Source organism: Carcharhinus amblyrhynchos, chromosome 35 (assembly GCF_965287045.1).
Source record: "Carcharhinus amblyrhynchos chromosome 35, sCarAmb.v2.hapA, whole genome shotgun sequence".
NCBI lineage: Eukaryota > Metazoa > Chordata > Chondrichthyes > Carcharhiniformes > Carcharhinidae > Carcharhinus > Carcharhinus amblyrhynchos.
Window position 1 is genome coordinate 14,374,173 of NC_137358.1, and position 24,828 is coordinate 14,399,000.

General features: G+C 52.1%; 1 protein-coding gene across 1 annotated transcript in view; it reads left to right on the forward strand.

Moving 5' to 3' along the window:
- Positions 1-3,211: 3,211 nt before the first annotated feature.
- micall1a (MICAL-like 1a) overlaps positions 3,212-24,828 on the forward strand; it is an 87,378-nt gene continuing 65,761 nt past the window's right edge. The window contains exons 1-2 of the mRNA XM_080217518.1: positions 3,212-3,378; positions 10,192-10,240. Coding sequence (XP_080073644.1) covers positions 3,239-3,378; positions 10,192-10,240 — 189 coding nt within the window. The 5' untranslated portion in view covers positions 3,212-3,238. The remainder of the gene's footprint in view (positions 3,379-10,191; positions 10,241-24,828) is intronic.

Below are 24,828 nucleotides of genomic sequence, written 5' to 3' on the forward strand. Positions count from 1 at the left end.
AGTTCCTGGCGTGGCCACAGGGGGCTGCAGTTACTGCAGTGTTGCCCAAGGCCAGAGGGGGGCACTGTTGCTGCAATAGAAAATGCTGGAAAATCTCAGCAACTTTGGCTCTATTCTCTTCCCACAGATGCCGTCAATGTTTCGAGTCTGGACGACCCTGGCATTGGTGAGACCACACCTGGAGTATTGTGCACAGTTTTGGTCCCCTTATTTGAGGAAAGATGTGATGGCACTGAAGGCAGTTCAGAGTAGGTTCACTAGATTGATTCCAGAGATGAGGGGGTTGTCGTATGGAGAGAGATTGAACAGTTTAGGCCGATACTGTCTGGAATTTAGAAGAATGAGGGGAGATCAAATTGAGGTTTATAAGATGATAAAGTGGGCATGGAGCGGATGCTTCCTCTTGTGGGACATCCTAGGACGAGAGGTCATAGTCTTAGGATAAGGGGTAGCAAATTTAAAACAGAGTTGAGGAGAAACTTCTTCCAAAGGGTTGTGAATCTGTGGAATTTGCTACCCCAAAGTGCAGAGACATTGAGTAAATTTAAGGAGAAGTTCACAGTAACTTCATTGCAGTGTTAATGTAAGCCTTACTTGTGACTCATAAATAAACTTTAACGTTAGTTGGACAGATTTTTAATTGGTAATGGGTTGAAGGGTTATGGGGAGAAGGCAGGAAAATGGGGATGAGAAGCATATCAGCCATGATTGAATGTTGGAGTGGACTTGATGGGCTGGATGGCCTAATTCTGCTCTTATATCTTATGAATTTATGAACTTAGAACCCTTCGCTAGAACTGAGAGCAAAGCAAATCAGACAAGATTTATACTATGAGGAGAGGCAGCTGTAATTGGACAAAGGAAATGTAAATGATAATGAGAAAGGCTGGGAAAGGTGTTAAAATTGTCCATTAAGCGATCAGAGTATATGAATGGCAGAACAGAGGTACAGGTAGTTAAGGGACTACCTGAGAAATGTGGCACCTTCCCTGATGGAGAGCGAGAATAGACAGGCGGAAAAATGGAAGCGAGAATGAAGGGTGATAAAAATGGGCGAATGAGATGAAAAGAGGAATTGAAATAAAATGAGTGGCAGTGGGGTGAAGGTGGAGGGGATAGTTCACACTCTGAAGTTGGAGTAATTCATGCGACTGTTGCTACAGTACCAGTAGTGTCCAGAGAGGGAGCACATTCTGCAGTACCAGTAGCGTCCAGAGAGGGAGCACATTCTGCAGTACCGGTAGTGACAGTAAAAAGTCTGACAACACCAGGTTTAAGTCCAACTGATTTATTTGATAGTAAACTCACTAGCTATCACTACTGTCAAATAAATTGGTTGGACTTAAACCTGGTGTTGTCAGACTTTTTACTGTGTTTACCCCAGTCCAACGCTGGCATATTAAATTAAATTATATTAAACATTAAATTCCAGGAAATGGCAAATGGAATTTAATGTTGGCAAGTGTGAGGTGGTCCACTTTGGTAGGAAAAATGGTAGGAAGGACTATTACTTACGAGGCGAAAAACTGCAGCAGGCGACGGTGCAGAGGGACCTCGGGGTCCTTGTGCATGAGTCGCAAAAACCCAGCTTGCAGGTGCAGCAGGTGGTCAGGAAGGCGAATGCTGGCTGGATGGCCTACTCCTGCTCCTATTTCTTATGTTCTTATATCCACGTCATGACTAGCACCGGTAGTGTCCAGAGAGGGAGCACATTCTGCAGTACCGGTAATGTCCAGAGAGGGAGCACATTCTGCAGTACCGGCAGTGTCCAGAGAGGGAGCACATTCTGCAGTACCGGGAGTGTCCAGAGAGAGAGCACCTACTGCAGTAAAAAAAACTTGGAGAGACCAAGGATAGACTGGGTGATCGCTTTGCTGAGCACCTTTGGTCCATGCGCAATCAGGACACTGACCTTTCGGTTGCTTACCATTTTAATACACGATCCTGCTCCCATGCCCACATGTCTGTCCTTGGCCTGCTGCAATGTTCCTGTGAAGCTCAACGCAAACTGGAGGAACAGCATCTCATTTTCCGGCTAGGCACTTTACAGCCTTCCCGTCTCAACATCGAATTCAACAACTTCAGATGATTAGCTCTATCCCACCTTGATCCCTTTGTTTTCACTTTATTTAATTTTTTTACTGTTCTCTACTTTTTATTTCTTTATTGTCTTTCTTTTCTCTTCCCCTCCCCCACTCTTCCCCTGACTTATGCCCACTTTCATAAAACATAGAACAGTACAGGCCCTTCAGCCCTCGATGTTATGCTGAGCTATGTCTGAACCCAAGCTCAAGCTATCCCACTCCCTATTATTCTGTTGCGCTCCATGTGCCTATCCAATAGCCGCTTGAAAGTCCTAAAAGTGTCCAAACTCCACTTTTCTTACCTTTTCTCCCCGTTTGCTTCCCCTTTGCCTCAATTTTACTTTCACTCCCATTCGTTCCACACCCCCCACATCTCTGTCACAGTTTACCCTCTGATTTCAGCTTCTCTGCCCTTTGGCCATTCACACCTTCTATTCACTCTATGGGCTGCCATTAGCAGCCTTTCCCCTAGTTTCTGTGGCTATGGCTCATCTTTCATTCCCTCACCCTGCAGTATAAATATCTCCCACTTTCTATGCCTTTTAGCTTTGACAAAGGGTCAACTGTGTCATCTTACAGATGCTGCCAGACCTGCTGAGATTTTCCAGCATTTTCTCTTTTGTTTCACCTACTGCAGTACCGGTAGTGACCAGAGGGGGCGAACCTACTGCTGAGCGCTGGGGACGGTGTGGGTTCAATATCGGCACTGAGCGCAGGGGGCGGTGTTACTGCAGTACCGGCACTGAGCTCAGAGGCGGTGTGGCTGCAATACCGACACTGAGCGCAGGGGGCGGTGTGGGTGCAACACCGGCACTGCGCAAGGGGCGCAGCGGCTACAGTATCGGCACTAAGCGCTGTGGGTGCAATAGCGGCACTGAGCGCAGGGGGCGCTGTCTGTGCAATAGCGGCACTGAGCGCAGGGGGCGGTGTGGATGCAGTACCGGCACTGAGCGCAGGGGGCGGTGTGGATGCAGTACCGGCACTGAGCGCAGGGGTCGCAGCGGCTGCAATAGCGGCCCTGAACGCAGGGAGCGCGGTGTGTGCAGTACCGTAGGGGGCGGTGCAGGCGGAACGGAAGTGGCGCCGGGGACCGGAAGTTGTGCCAGGACCGGAAGTGGTGCCGGGGAGCGGAAGTGGCGGCCAGAGCCGCTCCCATGGCGACACGGGCGCTGCAGGAATGGGCCCGGCTCCAGGCGGCCGGATACCCGGGGGTGGAAGTGAAGAACATGAGCTCCAGCTTCAAGGATGGACTGGCCTTCTGCGCCATCATCCACCGGCACCGACCTGATCTGATGTGAGTGTCCCGGGGAGAGAGAGCGGGGAGAAAGAGAGCAGGGATTGAGAGCGCCGGATGGGGGAGAGGGAGGGAGAGATGGGGGGGAGAGCAGGGAGAGAGGGGGATTGAGAGCGCGGGATGGGAGAGCATAGAGGGGGAGAGCGGGGAGAAGGAGGGGGAGGGGGGAGAGCGGGGAGAAGGAGGGGGAGGGGGGAGAGCGGGGAGAAGGAGGGGGGGAGAGCGGGGAGAAGGAGGGGGGGAGAGCGGGGAGAAGGAGGGGGGGAGAGCGGGGAGAAGGAGGGGGGGAGAGCGGGGGAGAAGGAGGGGGGGAGAGCGGGGAGGGGGAGGGGGAGAGCCGGGGAGAAGGAGGGGGAGGGGGGAGAGCGGGGAGAAGGAGGGGGAGGGGGGAGAGCGGGGAGAAGGAGGGGGAGGGGGGAGAGCGGGGAGAAGGAGGGGGAGGGGGGAGAGCGGGGAGGGGGAGGGGGGAGAGCGGGGAGAAGGAGGGGGGAGAGCGGGGAGAAGGAGGGGGGAGAGCGGGGAGAAGGAGGGGGAGGGGGGAGAGCGGGGAGAAGGAGGGGGAGGGGGAGAGCGGGGAGAAGGAGGGGGAGGGGGGAGAGCGGGGAGAAGGAGAGGGGGGAGAGCGGGGAGGGGGAGGGGGGAGAGCGGGGAGAGGGAGGGGGGAGAGCGGGAGAAGGAGGGGGGAGAGCGGGGAGAAGGAGGGGGAGGGGGGAGAGCGGGGAGAAGGAGGGGGAGGGGGGAGAGCGGGGAGAAGGAGGGGGAGGGGGGAGAGCGGGGAGAAGGAGGGGGGAGAGCGGGGAGGGGGAGAAGGAGGGGGAGAGCGGGGAGAAAGAGGGGGGGAGGGGGGAGAGCGGGGAGAAGGAGGGGGAGGGGGGAGAGCGGGGAGAAGGAGGGGGAGGGGGGAGAGCGGGGAGAAGGAGGGGGAGGGGGGAGAGCGGGGAGAAGGAGGGGGGAGCGGGGAGGGGGAGAAGGAGGGGGGAGAAGGAGGGAGAGCGGGGGGGGAGAAGGAGGGGGAGGGGGGAGCGGGGAGGGGGGAGAAGGAGGGGGAGGGGGAGAGCGGGGAGAAGGAGGGGGGGAGAGGGGGGAGAAGGAGGGGGAGAGCGGGGAGAAGGAGGGGGAGGGGGGAGAGCGGGGAGAAGGAGGGGGAGAGCGGGGAGAAGGGGGGGAGAGCGGGGAGAAGGAGGGGGAGGGGGGAGAGCGGGGAGGGGGAGGGGGGAGAGCGGGGAGAAGGAGGGGGAGGGGGAGAGCGGGGAGAAGGAGGGGGAGGGGGAGAGCGGGGAGAAGGAGGGGGAGGGGGGAGAGCGGGGAGGGGAGAGCGGGAGAAGAGGGGGGAGAGCGGGGAGAAGGAGGGGGGGAGAGCGGGGAGAAGGAGGGGGGAGAGCGGGGAGAAGGAGGGGGGGAGAGCGGGGAGAAGGAGGGGGGGAGAGCGGGGAGAAGGAGGGGGGGAGAGCGGGGAGAAGGAGGGGGGGAGAGCGGGGAGGGGGGAGAGCGGGGAGAAGGAGGGGGGAGAGCGGGGAGAAGGAGGGGGGGAGAGCGGGGAGAAGGAGGGGGGGAGAGCGGGGAGAAGGAGGGGGGGAGAGCGGGGAGAAGGAGGGGGGGAGAGCGGGGAGAAGGAGGGGGGGAGAGCGGGGAGGGGGAGCGGGGAGAAGGAGGGGGAGGGGGGGAGCGGGGAGAAGGAGGGGGAGGGGGGAGAGCGGGGAGAAGGAGGGGGAGGGGGGAGAGCGGGGAGGGGGAGGGGGGAGAGCGGGGAGAAGGAGGGGGGAGAGCGGGGAGAAGGAGGGGGAGGGGGAGAGCGGGGAGAAGGAGGGGGAGGGGGGAGAGCGGGGAGAAGGAGGGGGAGGGGGGAGAGCGGGGAGAAGGAGGGGGAGGGGGGAGAGCGGGGAGAAGGAGGGGGGAGAGCGGGGAGGGGGAGAAGGAGGGGGAGAGCGGGGAGAAAGAGGGGGGGAGGGGGGAGAGCGGGGAGAAGGAGGGGGAGGGGGGAGAGCGGGGAGAAGGAGGGGGAGGGGGGAGAGCGGGGAGAAGGAGGGGGAGGGGGGAGAGCGGGGAGAAGGAGGGGGGAGCGGGGAGGGAGCGGGGAGGGGGAGAAGGAGGGAGAGCGGGGAGAAGGAGGGAGAGCGGGGGGGGGAGAAGGAGGGGGAGGGGGGAGAGCGGGGAGGGGGGAGAAGGAGGGGGAGGGGGAGAGCGGGGAGAAGGAGGGGGAGAGCGGGGAGAAGGAGGGGGAGGGGGGAGAGCGGGGAGAAGGAGGGGGGAGAGCGGGGAGAAGGGGGGGGAGAGCGGGGAGAAGGAGGGGGAGGGGGGAGAGCGGGGAGGGGGAGGGGGAGAGCGGGGAGAAGGAGGGGGAGGGGGGAGAGCGGGGAGAAGGAGGGGGAGGGGGGAGAGCGGGGAGGGGGAGAGCGGGGAGAAGGAGGGGGAGGGGGGAGAGCGGGGAGGGGAGAGCGGGGAGAAGGAGGGGGGAGAGCGGGGAGAAGGAGGGGGGAGAGCGGGGAGAAGGAGGGGGGAGAGCGGGGAGAAGGAGGGGGAGAGCGGGGAGAAGGAGGGGGAGGGGGGAGAGCGGGGAGAAGGAGGGGGAGGGGGGAGAGCGGGGAGAAGGAGGGGGAGGGGGAGAGCGAGGAGGGGGAGGGGGGAGAGCGGGGAGAAGGAGGGGGGAGAGCGGGGAGGGGGAGAAGGAGGGGGAGAAAGAGGGGGGGAGGGGGGAGATCGGGGAGAAGGAGGGGGAGGGGGGAGAGCGGGGAGAAGGAGGGGGAGGGGGGAGAGCGGGGAGAAGGAGGGGGGAGCGGGGAGAAGGAGGGAGAGCGGGGAGGGGGAGAAGGGGGGGAGAAGGAGGGAGAGCGGGGAGAAGGAGGGAGAGCGGGGGGGGGAGAAGGAGGGGGAGGGGGAGAAGGAGGGGGAGGGGGGAGAGCGGGGAGAAGGAGGGGAGGGGGGAGAGCGGGGAGAAGGAGAGGGAGGGGGGAGAGCGGGGAGAAGGAGAGGGAGGGGGGAGAGCGGGGAGAAGGAGAGGGAGGGGGGAGAGCGGGGAGAAGGAGGGGGGAGAGCGGGGAGAAGGAGGGGGAGGGGGGAGAGCGGGGGGGGGGAGAGCGGGGAGAAGAAGGGGGAGGGGGGAGAGCGGGGAGAAGGAGGGGGAGGGGAGGGGGAGAGCGGGGAGAAGGAGGGGGAGGGGGGAGAGCGGGGAGAAGGAGGGGGAGGGGGGAGAGCGGGGAGAAGGAGGGGGAGAGCGGGGAGGGGGAGGGGGGAGAAGGAGGGGAGAGCGGGGAGAAGGAGGGGGAGGGGGAGAGCGGGGAGAAGGAGGGGGAGAGCGGGGAGAAGGAGGGGGAGGGGAGGGGGGAGAGCGGGGAGAAGGAGGGGGAGGGGAGGGGGGAGAGCGGGGAGAAAGAGGGGGAGGGGAGGGGGGAGAGCGGGGAGAAGGAGGGAGAGCGGGGAGAAGGGGGGGAGAAGGAGGGAGAGCGGGGAGAAGGGGGGGAGAAGGAGGGAGAGCGGGGAGAAGGGGGGGAGAAGGAGGGAGAGCGGGGAGAAGGGGGGGAGAAGGAGGGAGAGGGGGGAGAAGGAGGGAGAGCGGGGAGGGGGAGGGGGGGAGAGCGGGGAGGGGGAGGGGGGGAGAGCGGGGAGAAGGAGGGGGGAGAAGGAGAGGGAGGGGGGAGAGCGGGGAGAAGGAGGGGGAGAGCGGGGAGAAGGAGGGGGAGAGCGGGGGAGAAGGAGGGGGAGAGCGGGGAGAAGGAGGGGGAGGGGGGAGAAGGAGGGGGAGGGGGGAGAGCGGGGAGGGGGAGAGTGGGGAGAAGGAGGGGGAGGGGGAGAGTGGGGAGAAGGAGGGAGAGCGGGGAGGGGGAGAGCGGGGAGAAGGGGGGGGAGAAGGAGAGCGGGGAGGGGGAGAGCGGGGAGAAGGGGGGGGGGGGAGAGTGGGGAGGGGGAGAAGGGGGGGAGGGGGAGGGGAGAGCGGGGAGGATGAGGGGGGAGAGCGGGGAGAAGGAGGGGGAGGGGGGAGAGCGGGGAGAAGGAGGGGGAGGAGGGAGAGCGGGGAGAAGGAGGGGGAGGGGGAAGAGCGGGGAGAAGGAGGGGGAGGGGGAAGAGCGGGGAGGGGGGGAGAGCGGGGAGAAGGAGGGGGAGGGGGAAGAGCGTGGAGGGGGGGAGAGCGGGGAGAAGGAGGGGGAGGGGGAAGAGGGGGGGGGAGAGCGGGGAGGGGGGAGAGCGGGGAGGGGGAGGGGGGAGAGCGGGGAGGGGGGAGAGCGGGGAGGGGGAGGGGGGAGAGCGGGGAGGGGGGAGAGCGGGGAGGGGGAGGGGGGAGAGCGGGGGGGAGAGCGGGGAGGGGGGGAGAGCGGGGGGGGGGAGAGCGGGGAGAAGGAGGGGGGGGAGCGGGGAGGAGGAGGGGGGAGAGCGGGGAGGAGGAGGGGGGAGAGCGGGGAGGAGGAGGGGGGAGAGCGGGGAGGAGGAGCGGGGAGGAGGAGGGGGGAGAGCGGGGAGGAGGAGGGGGGAGAGCGGGGAGGAGGGGGGAGAGGAGGGGGAGGGTGGGGAGAAGGAGGGGGAGCGGGGAGAGAGCGAGAATGGGGGGAGAGAGCAGGGAGAAAGAGGGGGATGAGAGCAGGTGTGGGGTGGGGGATGGAGAGAGAGACCAGGGAGGGTCTGGGAAGAGAGGAACCTGAGGTTCAGCTTTGACAAAGGGCCATCTGGGCTCAATGTCAGCTCTTTCCTCTCATTGGAGATGCTGTCAGACCTGCTTAGATTTTCCGGCGTTTTCTCTTCTGATTTCAGATTCCAGCATCCACTGGAGTTTGCTTTTATCTTTTGATGCTTTATCAAAGCTGTGGTGATTGTTGATAGATGAGGGACAGTGGGTGGAAGAATTTGTGGTCATGTCTTGCTTCCCAAAACTGCCCTCGGGAATGAATCGAGGCTGTAATGGATTTCCAAGACTTGCAGGCAATCGCAACATTTTGATTAGATTGTGCATAAGGGAGGAAGACTGTACAACCTGACCATTAAAACCTTGGATAAATCCAGGCTAGTGATGGGGTGAGGCTCGGGAAAATCACAGGCTTCAGTGTCATTGCATAATAGTGTTGGGTAGGCCAGCCTCCCTCACATCTCAATTACAGCGCCAGAGGGTAACATGGAACCATTCTAGTAATCTGCGATTCAAACTGTAAAAGAGAGGGAGATCAGTGATTCCGATCGAGTTCCCTCAGTAGACTGAACAGAACGCTCTCTGCGCACAACCAGCAGTCTCTGTGGATCGCTATAGAATCCTTATAGTGCAGAAGGAGGCTATTCGGCTCATCGAATCTGCACTGACCACAATCCCACCCAGGCCCCATCTCTGTAGCCCCATGTATTTACCCTAACGCATCCCCCTGACACTAAAGGGCAATTTAGCATGGCCAGTCCACCTAACCTGCACATCTTTGGGAAGAAACAGGAGCAACCAAAGGAAACCCACACAGACCTGGGGAGAACGTGCAAACTCCACACAGACAGTGATCCAAGCCAGGAATCGAACCCGGGTCCCTGGCGCTGAGGCAGCAGTGCTAACCATTCTGGTGTCTGTATCAGGGCAGGAGGGGTTATAATAATTACTGTGGATGTGTGTGCTTTGCAGACTTTTCCCTCCAACTTCTCTCTCTCTCTCTCTCTCCACCTCACCCATCCAACAGTTGACACAGCCTTTCACTCACTACTTGACTCTCTCCCCTGTCTGCCCTTGTTCTCTCTTTTCAATTACAAGGTTATATTAGGATTTGGCGTTGCCAGTGTGTTGGCACTGATACAGCGGAGCGTGTTAATGGGTGGGTTAAATGGTGTGTAACCTTGTGCTGCTGTACAGCTTGCTTCAGTTCAGTGCCCGGTGCCACGCTCCAGCTGCCCACTATCTGCTGGAACAATCTCATGATCTGAGCTTCAATCAGTTATGAGCTGTTTACAGAATTAATTTGCTCTGATTTCCAGGCATTTATGTAAATATTGGCTGTTTGTTTGAGTGTGTTCCCCTTGTGCTGTTCCAATCGGTTAGGCATTGTTTAAAGCTTTGCTGCAGCTTGCCAAAAAGGAGCTGGACAATCCAGCCTCCAGAGTACAAATCCAGCAGACAGGATGGAAATAAAGACAGCATCATGCCCTTCAGAACACTTTACCTTCCACCTGCCTCCAGACCCTTCCCAAGGGCCAGGCCCCACAGGTCCTATTCTTGCTCTGTAACCATCTGCAGATTTTGCTGCGTTGTCTCCCCTCAGTCAGACACACACACCTGAAACTGTGTTGATTCATATTCCCAGCTCTCTGTTCTAGGTGAATCCACTCCCCTGCATTATTACTCTCAGCCTGTGTCCTGGCCTGTGTTGCCAGCTCTGATACCAGTGGAAAGTTGTCAGTCGTTAGCTTGTGCACATCATTAATCAGGATGGCAAACAGCAATGATTCAAACACAAACACGGCCACAGCGATTTTAAGTCTGCTGTGTGTCCCTGCTGAACATGTTGGTGTGTGTGACAGTAATACGTCATGGAGCTGCATAACTTTTCATCTGTGATAGCATGGTTACCTCATCACAATGTCCCCTACTTCCTTCGGCGACTGCATTCCCCCCCCACCCCCAACAAATCTCCCTCTGCATCTGGACCTCTTCCGCATCTCCCTCAGCATCTGGCTCCCCCCGACCGCCCTCTTAGCATCCCCTCCCTTTTCCTCTCCTCCCTCAAACCTTCTCCATCTGACCCCTTCACTTCCCACTCCCTGACTCTCTCCTCCTCTCTGTCTCTATCTGAGCTCGCACTTTTATCTTGTCTTTTATTGCCGGATATTTAGTGTCTGACATTCTTGTCTCTTTTTCAGAGACTTCGATTCACTCTCCAAAGAAAATGTCTACGAGAACAATCGCCTTGTGAGTGTTACATTATTAATATAACCGAGCTTCCTATTGACATTATTCCAACCCAGCATTTCCTGGTCTGGCCCTTGCTTTACATCGGAGCTGTCAGAAATAGTCACTTGCCCACACACTCTCACTCCTCTGTACCCCACCGCAAAGGAGATGAAACAATAAAGCAATTGGGTTTGTGGTTTAGCACTTGTTGGCGTATGGAATGAATTGTTCTGTGTGCAGAATGCGTAGGAGCAGTGTGTGTGACGGGGCCTGTGTGTGATGCAGTACGACTGAGAATTTGCTGTCAGTGTAAATTCAGTGCAGAGGGGGGACAACCCTCAGCCTCCAGATGCTGTTCAAGGCTCAAGGTGAGTAGCTGGTGAGTTTTCTCCTTATCTCCCTAGAAGGGCTTGTAGTTTAAATCAATGCTGGAATATATAAACATTGCATTAAATTTATAGTCTAATTGGTTACACTACTTGATAAAACTGCAAAGAATAAGTTAATTGAATTTCTAAACTTTGAAGTTTATTTAAAAGTGTCAGAAGTAGGCTTACACTGCAATGAAGTTATTGTGAAAATCCCCTAGTCGACATACTTTGGCACTTATTCGGGTACACTGAGGGAGAATTTAGCATGGCCAATGCACCTAACCAGCACATCTTTCAGTGTGAGGGGAAACCGGAGCACCTAGAAGAAAGTCACGCAGATACGGGAGAATGTGCAGACTCCGCACAGACAGTGACCCAAGTTGGGAGTGGAACTCGAGTCCCTGACTCTGTGAGGCAGCAGTGCTAATCGGTTAAATACAATGAAGATGGCAGGGCAGATAGTGTGTTGCAGCTCTCGCATGTGGTAGTTGGTGGACACCAGTTTGACTCATGGCAACCGTGTCTGCATATTTGGCTCTGAGTTGATGAGCTGCAGCCTGAGCTTCGGGCACCGTGATACATCAGCAAGGGGGAAACATTACCTGGACACTTTGTTCCAGGAGATTCCTCACATCGATTAGGCTAGATATTGCTGAATCATAAGGCTGTAGAGAGGGCTTTAAACTAAATGAAGGGAGGGGAAAGTTCACGTGAGTGGAGGTTTGGAAAGTTAAAGAGAGAGGGCATGGTGATAGTGCAGAGTAGCAATGTAGATAATGGTAACCAGAGTGTGACAGGAAGGGCAAGATGTCATCAGATAAGTTCAGAGTGGACAAGAACAGTAAAAGCACAGAATTAAAGGCTCTTCATTTGAATGCTCCCAGCTTTAATAACACGGTAGATGAGTTGATGGCATAAATAGAAATAATTGAGTATGATATAACCATTACAGAGAGATGGTTACAGAATGACTGTGGCTAAGACCCGAATACTCAATGCTCTTTGTTATTTCAGAAGGTCAGGGAGGAAGGAAAAGGTGGTGAAGGAGCTGAGTTAATGAAGGATGGGGTCAGTAAGGAAGTGAGAAATGATCTTGGTTCAGAGGTTCAAAATGCAGCATTTAAGCACATACACTCCAAACTCACAACTTACCATCCTGACTCCCTCTGCGTCTGGGTTAGAATCATAAAATTATGGAAGGTTTGCCACACAAAAGGGGGCTTTTCAGCCATGCCAGTTCTCCAGGGAAAAATGTGTGTGTGTGTCCGAGTCTCTCTGCCTTGCACTGTAACACAGTCATTTTTTTCCTCTTCAGTTGCTTATCCAATTACCTTTCAAAAGCCATGATTGAATCTGTCTCCACCACACTCTCAGACAGTACATCCCAGATCCTAACTACTCGCTGTGTGAATCTGTCTCCACCACACTCTCAGACAGTACATTACAGATCCTACCCATCCACTGCATAATAAGGTTTTATCCTAATGTCTCTGTTGGTTGCCATTCACCTTGAAACAGTGTCTTCTGTTTCTCAACCCGTCCACCATGGGGCTAGTTTCTCCCTATCTACCCTGTCTAGATGCCTCATGGATTTGAATATCTCTATCAAATCCGCTATCAGCTTTCTCTAAGGAGAACAGCCCCAGCTTCTCCAATCTATCCATGTAACTGAAGTGACTCATGCCTGGAAATGTTCTCTTAAATCTTTCAGATTCTTCCTATGTTGCAGTGCCCAGAATTGGGCACGATACTTTCGTTCAGACTGATCCAGTGTTTTCTAAAGATTCATCATTGTACTCTATGGCTGTATTTGTAAAACCCAGAATCCTATATATCCTTGCAATCACTTTGGCAACTCCCGTCATTCTCAACCATTTATGTACATTACCTTTTACTTTATATTGCCTTTCCGTAACAGGTGACACTGTGGTTAGCACTGCTGTCCCACAGCACCAGGGACCCGGGTTCGATTCCTGGCTTGGGTCACTGTCTGTGCGGAGTCTCCCCATGTCTGCATGGGTTTCCTCCAGGTGCTCTGGTTTCCTCCCACGGTCCAAAAGATGTGCTGGTTAGATGCATTCTAATTTCTCCCTCAGTATAGTCAAATAGGTGCCGGAGTGTGACAACTAGGGTATTTTCACAGCAACTTCATTGCAGTGTTAATGTAAGTCTACTTGCGTCTAATAAATAAACTTTAACATTACTTCATACTCCTTTGCATCAAATTTCATCTCCCACGTATCCACTGGTTCCGCAAGTCTGCCTGTACCCTCTTTAAGTCTTATCACTATCCTTCTCACAGTTCACACTGCTGTCAAATTTTGAAATGTGCTTTGTGTACCCACGTCTAGACCATTAATACATCTAGAGAAAACTGAACCTGGTACGGTCTCCTGGAGAACCTCCCACTTGAAACAGCAGTAGAGAATAGTTGTTTCCTGTCACTCAGTCAACTTTATATCCATGCTGTTTTTCTCCCTTCATTTCCTGAACTCTGTTACCTCAGAAAACCCATGTAAGTTCAACACGACTTGCCTTTAACAGCTCTGTATTGGCTTTCTCTTATTAAAAGTCAGGTGGACAAGTGTGGATTTATGTTATCAAGGCTTATAGTTTCCAACAACTTTCCTGCTACTGAGGTTAAACTGCCTCGCCTGCAGTTGCAAATTTAGTACCTCAGCCATGCCCCTGCTTCCACGAACATATCTCCTAGTTGGTCCGACCCCCATCTCTTCACACCTTTCTTACTATCCATATACCTCGAGGAGACTTTTGAATTCCCTATATGTTAGCTGCCAGTCTCTTCTCATACTCCTCCTTTGCCTCTTTTATTTCCATTTTCCTCTGGGGAAGGCACAGTGGCACACCGCTGCCTCACAATGCCAGAGCCCAGGTTCGATTCCTGGCTTGGGTACTGAACATAGTGTGCACCTTCTCCCCATGTCTGTGTGGGTTTTCCTCCGCGTGTTCCGGTTTCCTTCCACAGTCTGAAGGATTTGCTGATTAGGGTGCATTAGCAGTGCTAAATTCTCCCTCAGTGTACCTAAACAGGCACCAGAGTGTGGTGACTGGGGGATTTTCACGGCAACTTCATTGCAGTGTTAATGTGAGCCTACTTGTGACACTAATAAATGAACTTAAAATTTAATATTTCAATATTTAGCCTGGTCGTCACTTGTATTATTAATTTAACATCTTGCCCATCCTTTTTATTGCAGGGTAATCTGTTAATCCATCTTAACCTTGCCTCCCAGTTTACCTGTGCCAAATTTGTTCTCATCTCCTTGAAATTGCCCCCCCCCATTAAGTATTTGCACCCTAAATTGCGTGCCCTCAACATTGTTATCCGAAGATCACTGTCCCCTAAATGTTACCCTGCTGACACGAGTCACCTCATTCCCCACAACTCTTCATGGTTACTCTTTCCTACAGTGCTGCTTGACCCTCCCAGACTTCGACTGGACTTGATGGATTCAGTGCTTGCGTGGCCCCGTTTGAGTGAGGGGGGTTTGGTGTGGGGATGGGAGGTGGTGCAGGATTGTCACAAGACCATTAATCCAGAAATCCAACAGTGGACACTAACCTAGATATTAGGGAACAAAAAATCACAACACTTTGCATGATAAAGGAAATATCCCTAATCCCTTGAACCATCAGGGCATACCATGGGGTGTGCTGGTACGTTTAGCTCTATGATTGAAGGGGAGGGGATGGCCTCATGGTATTTTTGCTGGAATATTAATCCAGAAAATCAGCTAATGTTCTGGGGACCCGGGTTCGAATCCTGCCATGCCAGATGGTGAAATTTGAATTCAATAAAAAAAAAAATCTGGAATTAAGAATTTACTGATGACCAATGAAACCATTGTCGGAAAAATCCATTTTCCTTAAGGGAAGCAAATCTGCCTTCCTTAGCTGGGTGTGGCCTACATGTGACTCTGGAGCCACAGCCATGTGGTTGACTCTCAACTACCCTTGGGCAACAAGGGATGGGCACTAAATGCTGGCCAGCCAGCGACGCCCAAGTCCAATGAATTTTTCAAAAGTTTACCATGACCTTGCTACGGTTAGAACAACTACGCTTGTCAACTCGCGCAGGCGTTAACCTGCAACAGGTTGGCCAAGCAATAAGTTGACAATGGGTTTTATACTGAGCATGTTGAGCACCTTTGGCTCGAGTAGAGATTGCTGGTTGTGGTGTTGGTGACTGGGGAATTGAGGGATCATGTTGCTTCTGAACCCAAGTAGATTAACTGCAAAGTTAATTCAATTAATTAATTGGATTGTGTTGTTGTAAGTTAATAAGGGAGCTGATTGAATAATCAGCTGGAGTAAAGTACTCTTGTGCTGATGATAGAGCTGGCTGGCAGCGTTTGCTGAGGGAAGGTGAGAGGGAGCGAGTTTGACTGAAGCACAAGTTGGCACTTGTCTAGCCGACAGGTTGGTGTGAAATGATTCTGCCCCAGCCACCAAGCACAAACCATCTGAGATGCTTTCTGAGCCAAATAATCTTTTTAAATAGACCGACGTCTTTAAATATTCCCGATAGGACATTCCAAACACTTAACACTGCAGAAACAGTGATCCTGACAGGTTGAGAGGGGGTCATTGAGGAATCTGACATGAGGCTCCAGAATCCATGGGGCCTTTGTGACCTGACGTCACCTTTCTGCCTCGGAGGGTTCAGAACCAGTCACAGATAAAGCTGTTTTCTGGTTAGGACGTGTATGATTGCAATGTTTTTTTTTGCTGAAGCGTAGTTAATTTTAGCTCTCCCTGTGTCGTTCTCTGATCACTGCAAAATTTTGAACTGTGTGTTGTTGTTGGTCACAGGCCTGTACGCGACAGCCAGCCGTTTGCAGGAATTGCCGCCTTGCCTTTCTCTGTAGCAGTGTGTGGTTTCACTGTGGGTTGAGGGGGCTATGGATGAACTCGGGGTCAGGGCATCATTGGTGGGGGGGGTGTGAGAGGCTGGAGGGAGGTTGGGAGGGGTGAGAGGCCGGAGGGAGGTTGGGTGGGGGGGGTGGTGAGAGGCTGGAGGGAGGTTGGGAGGGGTGAGAGGCCGGAGGGAGGTTGGGTGGGGTGGGGAGGCGGCGAGAGGCCGGAGGGTGGTTGGGTGGGGGGGGGTGCGCGAGAGGCCGGAGGGAGGTTGAGTTTGGGGGGGGGGGGCGGCGAGAAGCCGGTGGGTGGTTGGGTGGGGGGGGGGGTGCGCGAGAGGCCGGAGGGAGGTTGGGTTTGGGGGGGGGTGCGCGAGAGGCTGGAGGGTGGTTGGGTGGGGGGGGGTGGTGAGAGGCTGGAGGGTGGTTGGGTGGGGTGGGGGGGCGGCGAGAGGCCGGAGGGAGGTTGGGTTTGGGGGGGGGGCGCGCGAGAGGCCGGAGGGTGGTTGGGTGGGGGGGGGGTGGCGAGAGGCCGGAGGGAGGTTGGGTGGGGGGGGGGGGAACTTGGTCGTGGCTTTGGAGGGAGCTCAGTGGGGGCATGGGGGGAGTTGTGGGGACGGCAGCACAGCTCACAGTGGGGAGAGCTTAGGGTGAGGCCATTGGAGGAAGTTCAGGGTTGTGGGGGTGAGAGCTCAGGGAGGGGGAGCTCAGTCAGGTTGTGGGGAGAGTTGGGGTGGAGCTGGGATTCTGTGAACAGTCAGACTTGATTGTCTGAAATCGGGTCACGTTGACACAGCGAGTTTTCTTTTCCCTGAGTCTGGTTTTCCGAGGGCTGACAGGTCAGAACTGGTTCCGAATGAATTCTCACTGGCTGCCCAATGTTCACTCACTCGCTGCAGTTATTATTCAGGCTGGTTAGGTTCCTGATTGGTGTGCTGTGTCTGTGTGCTAAGCTGTTCCAGGATATTGTTGTTGAAGCCTGTGTGTGTGTGTGTGTTTTCAGGCGGTGACTGCGCAGTGTGCTGTCCAGCCAGCCGTGCCAGTGAGCTCCAGCTTCTTACTGCACCCACCGCCCTGTGCCAGCTGTGTAACCCATGACATCAACAGTTTGCTGTGATCCAGATCTATTCATAAAAACAACAGGAATACCAGTGTTATTCACGATTCAGTTTCAGAGCAGAAACGCTATCTGTTATAAGCGATCTGTTTGTGTCTGTTCAGACGTACAGACCAGGGAGCTGAGGACAGTGCTTATTTTAAAGGGGGCTGTTTAAACTGTTGCTCAGGTTTACCAGACTGATTCTGAAGATGGTGGGACTGATTGACTAGGTTAGGATTATTTTCAGGTGAAGGAGGGAGGATCTTATAGAGATTTATAAAATTCTAACAGACTAGACAGGGTAGATGCAGGAAGGATGTTCCCCGATGACGGGCAAGTCCAGAACCAGGGGTCACAGTCTGAGGATTCAGGATAAACCATTTAGGATGTAGGTGAGGAGACATTTCTTCACCCAAAGAGTGGTGAGCCTGTGGAATTCATTATCACCGGAAGTAGTTGTTGCCGAAACGTTGAATGTATTCAATAGGCAGCTGGATCTAGCACTTGGGGCGAATGGGATCAAAGGTTATGAGGGGAAAGCAGGATCCAACTAGGAGTTGGATGGTCAGCCATGATCGTAATGAATGACGGAGCAGGCTCGAAGGGCCATATGGCCTCCTGCTCCTATCTTCTGTGTTTCACCTGCTGGAGTATCAAAGAAAAATACAGCATAGGATCAGGCCTTTCGGCCCTCCAAGCCTGCACCAACCATGCTGCCTCACTGAACGTTACTTGTCACAATCCTCCATTCAGAAACGCATCCTTCCACTGCTACCCTCTCTCTTCTATGACCGAGCCAGTTTTCTATCCACCTTGCTAGTTCACCTCTGATCCCATATGACTTCACCTTCTGCACCAGTCTGCCACGAGGGACCTTGTCAAAGGCCTTATTGAAGTCCATATAGACGACATCCACTGCCCTACCTTCATCAATCATTTTCATCACTTCCTCAAAAAAACTCGATCAAGTTAGTGAGACATGACGTTTCCTTCACAAAACCTTGTTGCTGCTTTTACTCAGAGTGGTTGGGGTGTGGAATGGACTGCCTGCTGTGATAGTAGAGTTGGACGCTTTAGGAACTTTCAAGCGGTTATTGGATAGGCACGTGGAGCACACCAGGACGATAGGGAGTGGGATAGCTTGATCTCGGCACAACATCGAGAGCTGAAGGACCTGTGCTGTACTGTTCGATGAAATCTGCCATCCTTATCCTGTTTTGGCCTACGTGTGACTCCAGAGCCACAGCAATGTGGTTGACTCTCAACTGCACTCTGAACAAGGGCAACTAGGGATGGGCAGTAAATGCTGTAAGAAGTCTCAGGTTAAGATCAGGTTAAACTCCAACAGGTTTATTTGGTAGCACAGGCCACAAGCTTTCAGAGCGCTACCCCTTCATTAGGTGAGAGGGAATTGTGTTCACAAACTGCATATAAAGACACAAACTCAATTTGCAAGATTATGCTTACCCCAGCTGACATCTCCACATAATGCTGGCCAGCCAATGACACCCATGTCCCACAAATGAATGAAAAAAAAATCTGGCTTGCTGCTTCTTGGCAGCACCATGCCTGGTCAATGCTGGTGGCACCAGCCCAGGCCGGTGCTATCCACTTACTGCCCTTGTTCGACTGGTAGTCAGGCAGTGTTTCCTGACATTGAGATTTGCTGTGTCTAGCATACTTGGAGGTTTATCGCAAACTTTCTTTGTGTGATCCTTCTGTTACAATTCTAATCAATTCCCCGAAGTTGTGGAATGTGTGGTTTGCACCTTGGTTCTATCACTAGGTTCCTTTAGCCCAGCGGGAAGCATTGCTGTTCAAAAATCTGGGCCAACTGTTTATCTTGCATGGTTAATTTATTGGCTTCCTCGTTTTCAAATGATCCCTTATCTCTTGTAAAACAAAATAGAAGATCCAGAAAAAATGCTATCTTAGTCGTTCCTTTCTTCCCTTTGCTTCTAACCCCCCAGTCCCGTTGCCTGATGTCTTGATCCCCATATTTGGGCTTTCTCCACCCTTATTATTCCCTATTCCTGCTGCTTTTAGTGTCTGGCAGGTTCTGCCAGTCCCAACACTGGGCTGTCTGTCTAATATCACACCTATATTTCTGCTCAAGGTACCGCCTCCTCTACATTGACCAATTCCATATGGGGCGACAGCTACGTGGAGCGCCCTGATTAAGACTGCAATGCGTGACACCCAGTTTCTGACCAATGGGACAGCATGGTGACACAGTGGTTAGTTCTGTGCCACACAGGGGCCTGGGTTCAATTCCTAGCTTAGGTCACTGGCCATGTAGAGTTTGCAAGTTCTCACCATGTCTGCATGGGTTTCCTCCCACAGTCTGAAAGACATGCTGGCTAGGTGCATTAGCCATACTAAATTCTCCCTCAGTGTACCCAAACAGATGCTGGAAAGTGGCAACAAGGAGATTTTCACAGTAACTTCATTGCAGTGTTAATGTAAATCTACCTGCGACATTAGTAAATAAACTAAACTGAAATCAGTCACCTGAAGTTTCCGTCCCATGCCCATTTCGATCTCCCTGTCTTCATCCTCCGACGTCATTCCAGTGAAGCAGAATGTAAACCCAGGGAACAGTGCCTCCCCTTTTACAGCCTTCCTGGTTCAACACGGAGTTCAACAATTTCAGACACAACGTCTCCCTTGTTTTGGGAATTTGAGCTGTTGGTGATTTTAGCGCATTTAACCCTCCTCTAAAACCCATCATTATTTTTACTTGTTCCACCCCTTGTGCTTTGAGCCATCGTCCCTTTTGTCACTTAACTCCTGCTTTCCACCCAATCGTATACCTTCCCTTTTGTTCTTTCCAGCCCGATGGCACAGCCGGGATTAACACTGCTGCCTCACAGTGTCAGGAACCCAGGTTCTATTCCTGGTGACTGTCTGTGCATTCTCCCCGTGTCTGCGTGGGTTCCTTCCCACAATCTGAAAGATGTGCTGGTTAGATGCATTGGCCATGCTGAATTCTCCCTCAGTGTACCCGAACAGGCACCGGAGTGTGGCGACTAGGGGTTTTTCACAGTAACTTCACGTAAACCTACTTGTGACACGAATAAATAAACTTTAAACTTTAACTCTACATCACCTGGAACTTTTTGCAGTTCCGATGAAAGGTTATGGATGTGAAATGTTAACAGGTTGTCCCTCCACGGGCACGGCCTGGTGTGCAGAGTGTTTCCAGTGTTTTGGATTGGCAGGCCAGGCCTGCCCATTCTGCACAAGACCCATCAACAGGCCAGGGACATCTGTGACAGGCCACAGCTATCAGCAGCAAAACAAGGAAGTGGGTGACATGGAGTTGCTGTCGGCAACATGCTTACACCATACAGCTATGAGCTGAAGCTCACATAGCAGTCACTGTTAGCCAATCTGATGGTCTTAAAAACAGCCATAATAGAATTAGGAAAGGAGTGTTGCAGGGTGGTCTCTGTGTGATTAATTATATTTCTCATAAAATCAGTGAGGATGCTAGAACATTGAATCAGGTAGTCACTGTTTATCATACAGAACGTGCTGTAAAGCTTAGTAATAGGCGAGTACTTGAAAACTTGGCAGTTTTGAACTTGGGTTGATTGAACCATTCTACAATTCGCCACCTGTATTATATTTTTCTTACTCCCTATACCTTCCCATTATTACAGTTGCATTAAACACTAATTCCATTTACTTTATACACGAACGATAACTGTAGTTACCAAACTGAATCTGTTTTGGAAGAGCCGATTTTTCTGTTGGGCTGAGATCTAATTCCCCATTTCATCACTTAGTCAAAAAAATACTTGCTGCATATAATTACTTTTCTACCAAGCAAAGCATTAATTACAAGTCTGACTTTGACTCTGTCTCATTTGACACACATTGCCGCCCTCCTACCTCACTATTTTGTTTGATGCCATCGTTCTGTCTGATGTCTGATACACCCCCCGCCCCCAACCCTTCTGTCTGACACCACCACCACCACACCTGCCCCCCACCTCGTCTGCGTGGGTTTCGTCCGGGTGCTCTGGTTTCCCCTCTCACTCCAAAGAAGCAGTAAGAAGTCTCACAAACACCAGGTTAAGTTACAGCAGGTTTATTTGGTAGCACGAGCATTCGGAGTGCTGCTCCTTCATCAGGTGATTCACCCCAGTCCAACACCAGCATCTCCACATTGTGACTCCAATGACATGTAGATTAGATGGATTGGCCATGCTAAATCCGTAGGGTTATGGTGATAGGGTGGGGTGAGGGGTGCTTCTGGATAGGATGCTGTTCCGGGGAATTAATGCAGACCAAGAACCTAAGATCCTGGAGTGCAGGTCCTCGGGTAGCAGGACAGATTGAGAACGTGATTAGGAAGGCACATGGAATGCTTTCCATTTTTAGGAGTGGAATGTAAGAATAGGGAAGTCATACTGGAGCTATTTAAATCACTAGCTAGGCCACAGTCTGAGTACCTCATGCTGTTTTGATCACCTCATTACAAAAGAGATGTAATTTCATTGGCGAGTATGCAGGGGAAATTTACAAATGTTGCCAGCACTGGAAAGCTGCAGCAATGAGGATAGGCTGGAGTTCTCCTTGGACAGAGGATGAGGGGAGATGTACAAAATCATGAGGGGTCTGGATAGATGGATGGGCAGGACCTATTTAACAGTGAGATCAGTGATTTGGGAGCATAAATTTAATGTGACTGGGAGAAGGATTAGAGGAGAGCTGAGGGAAACCTTTTACACCCAGTGGGTGCTGGGGTTTGGCATCATTCATTACCTGAATGGGCCGTTGAGGCAGAAACACTCAACTCATCTAAAAGGTGGCAGGAGATGCACCTAAAGTCTTATCACTTCCAAGGCTATGGACCATGTGCTGGGATTAGGCCGAGTGTCTCGCTTTTCAGACTGCACAGGCACAATGGGGTGGAAGTTCCTCCACATTTTTAAAATATTCTAAGTATCTGACAACGAAGAATGTGCAGTGACGTTCAGGGAGGGGCAGTGCATAGAATCATAGAACCCCTACAGTGCAGAAGGGTGCCATTCAGCCCATCAGGTCTGCACTGACAACAATCCCACCCAGGTTCTAACCCCACAACCCCATATATTTACCCTGCTAGTCCCCCTGACACTAAGGGGCAATTTAGCATAGCCAATCAACCTAACCCCACATATATCTTTGGACTGTGGGAGGGAACCGGAGCACCCGGAGGAAACCCATGCAGACACGGGGAGAACATGCAAACTCCAAACAGATAGTGGCCCAAGCTGGGAATCGAACCTGGCGCAATGAGGCAGCAGTGCTCAGTATATGCCACCTCATTGTGCCACCTCCTTGAGCATGAATCGCTCCTTAGGAGAACCATTATGAAAACAGTGGGCTGGATGGCCACTATCTATGCTGTTATAACTCTAATAGAGTTGGATGCTTTCTGGATATTTTTTCAATGCTCAATGTGCTTCCACAGGCAAGTTCACAATGCTAATATATATCTTAACGTAGCTACAAAGTAAATAAGTCTTTTTGATGAGGAGGAAAAGTGATGGCCTAGTGTTAATATCTAACTAGACTATTAATCCAGAAACTCAGCTAATGCTCTGAGGACCCAGGTTCGAATCCCACCATGCCAGATGATGCTATTTGAATTCAATAAAAATAATCTGGAATTAAGAATCAACTAATGACCATGAAACGATTGTCGATTATTGGAAGAGCCCATCTGATTCACTAATGTCCGTTTAGGGAAGGAAATCTGGTGTCCTTACCCAGTCTAGCCTACATGTTACTTCAGAGACACAGCAATGCGGCTGATTCTCAGGTGCCCTGGGGCAAGTAGGGATGGGCAATAAATGCTGGCCCAATACCAACGCCCATGTCCCGCAAATGAATGAAAGACAATAATGGAAATACAAATGAGCTCTGTAGTCTCTTGATCTCTCCAGTTAAAGGGTGCGCCAAGTATTCTCCTTCAGTGCACCCAAACAGGCACTGGAGTGAGGTGTCTAGGGGATTTTCACAGTAACTTTGTTGCAGTGTTAATGTAAGCCTTGTGACACTAATAAATTAACTTTAAGTAATGCCCCAGAAGCAGCTATAAATCTGGAAGTAGGAGGCAAGGAATATTGCAATCAGATGGTACAGAAGAAGTAGGAGCAGGAGTAGGCCATCTAGCCCTTCAAGCCTGCCCCGCCATTCAGTAAGATCATGGGTGATCTGAAGTGGCTCAGTTCCACTTTCCTGCTTTCTCCCCACAACCCTTAATTCCCTTGCCTACCAAAAACCTATCTACCCGTGACTTAAGTATATTCAGCGAGGTAGCCTCCACCACTTCAACGGGCAGAGAATTCCAGAGATTCACCACCCTTTGAGTGAAGAAGTTCCTCCTCAAGTCTGTTCTAAACTGCCCCTCCCTTATCTTGAGGCTGTGCCCTCTAGTCCTGCTGTCCTTTGAGTGGGAAGAATCTCTCTACCTCTACCCTGTCCATCCCTTTCATTATCTTATACGTCTCAATAAGATCCCCCCTCATCCTTCTAAACTCCAACGAGTACAGACCCGGTCTATTTAGTCTCTCTTCATAGTCCATGGTACTGGGTAAATTGTTGGAGCTACGGGTGGTAAGATCCCGAGTCCTGATGGACTTTGTCCTAGGGTATTAGAAGAGCTGCCTAGTGAGATAATTGATAGTCAATGTGAGCCCACTAGTCAAAAAAGGAGAGAGATTGGACACAAGGAACTATATATAGACCAGTGAGCTAAATGTTGGTACTGGGGAAGTTGCTCGAGTCTATTATCAAGGATTTCATAACTCGGTATTTGAACGACAGTGATATAATCAGACAAAGTCAGCATGGATTTATAAAAGGGAAATCACCCTTGACAAAGCTGTTGGAATTCTTTGAGGGTGTAACTAGTAGAATTGACCAAGAAGAAGGGTGGATGTGGGTTATTTAGACTTTCAGAAGGTTTTCAGCAAGTTCTCGCATAACAGACCACTATGTAAAGTAAAGCATGTGGAATTGCGGGTCGTGTCTTGAGATGGATAGAAAGCTGGTTAGCAGATAGGGAGCAAAAAGTTGCCATAAATGGATCTTTTTCTGATTGGTAGGCAGGGATTAGTGGGGTACTGCAGTGATCTATGCTAGGACCCCAACTGTTCATGTTATATATTAATGATTTGGAAGAAGGATCTGAATGTATTGTCTGCAGATTTGCAGATGATACAAAGTTGGGTGGGAGGGCAAACTGTGGCAAACAGATGCTTTAGTGTGATTTGAATAGGCTGAGGGAGTGGACATTGGCAGTATAATGTGGATAAATGTGAGGTTATCCACTTCGGTAGCAATAATAGGAAGGCAGATTATTATTTGAACGGGTGTTTATTGAGAGAAGTGGATATTCAATGAGACCTTGGTGTCCTCTGCACCAGTTGCTGAAAGTAAGTGCACAGGTACAGCAGGCAGTAAAGACGGTAAATGATATGTTGGCCTTCATAGCGAGAAGATTTGAGTATAGGAATAGGGAGGTTTTATTGCAATTGTATAGGGTGTTGGTGAGGCCACATCTGGAGTATTGTGTGCAGTTTTGGTGTACTTATCTGAGGAAAGATGTCTTTGCTATAGAGAAAGTACAGCAAAGGTTTACCAGGCTGATTCCTGAGATGGCAGGTCTGTCATATGAAGAGAGACTAAGGGTTATTTTCACTGGAGTTTAGAAGAATGAGAGGGAATCTCACAGAAATTTAGAAAATTCTAACAGGATTAGTCAGGGTAGATTCAGAAGGAATGTTCCCGATGGTGAGGGAGTCCAGAACTAGCAGGCATAGTTTGATGATAGGAGATAAACATTTCAGGACTGAGGTGAGGAGAAATTTCTTCACCCAGAGAGTGGAGAATGTATGGAATTCACTACCTCAGAAAGTAGTTGAGGCCAAAATGTTGTGTAATTGCAAGAAGAAATTAGATATAGTTCTTGGGGCTAAAAGGATATGGGGAGAAGGGATCAGGACATTGAATTTGATGATTAGCCATGATCAAAATGAATGGTGAAGTAGACTCGAATGAAACAGTGATCCCCTTTTGTTATGGCTCAATGTAAAACCTGCACTATTACTCAGGACTGAACTCATCCAAAGTCCTGTGTTATGGATGTTTAGCAAGCAGGCAGCTGCTTACCTGGGAAACTATACAATTCCCAGTGAGGTCAGTCTGAACATGAATCTCTCAATCCACCCAGCAGCCAACGGACTCACTGCAAGTGGGCTC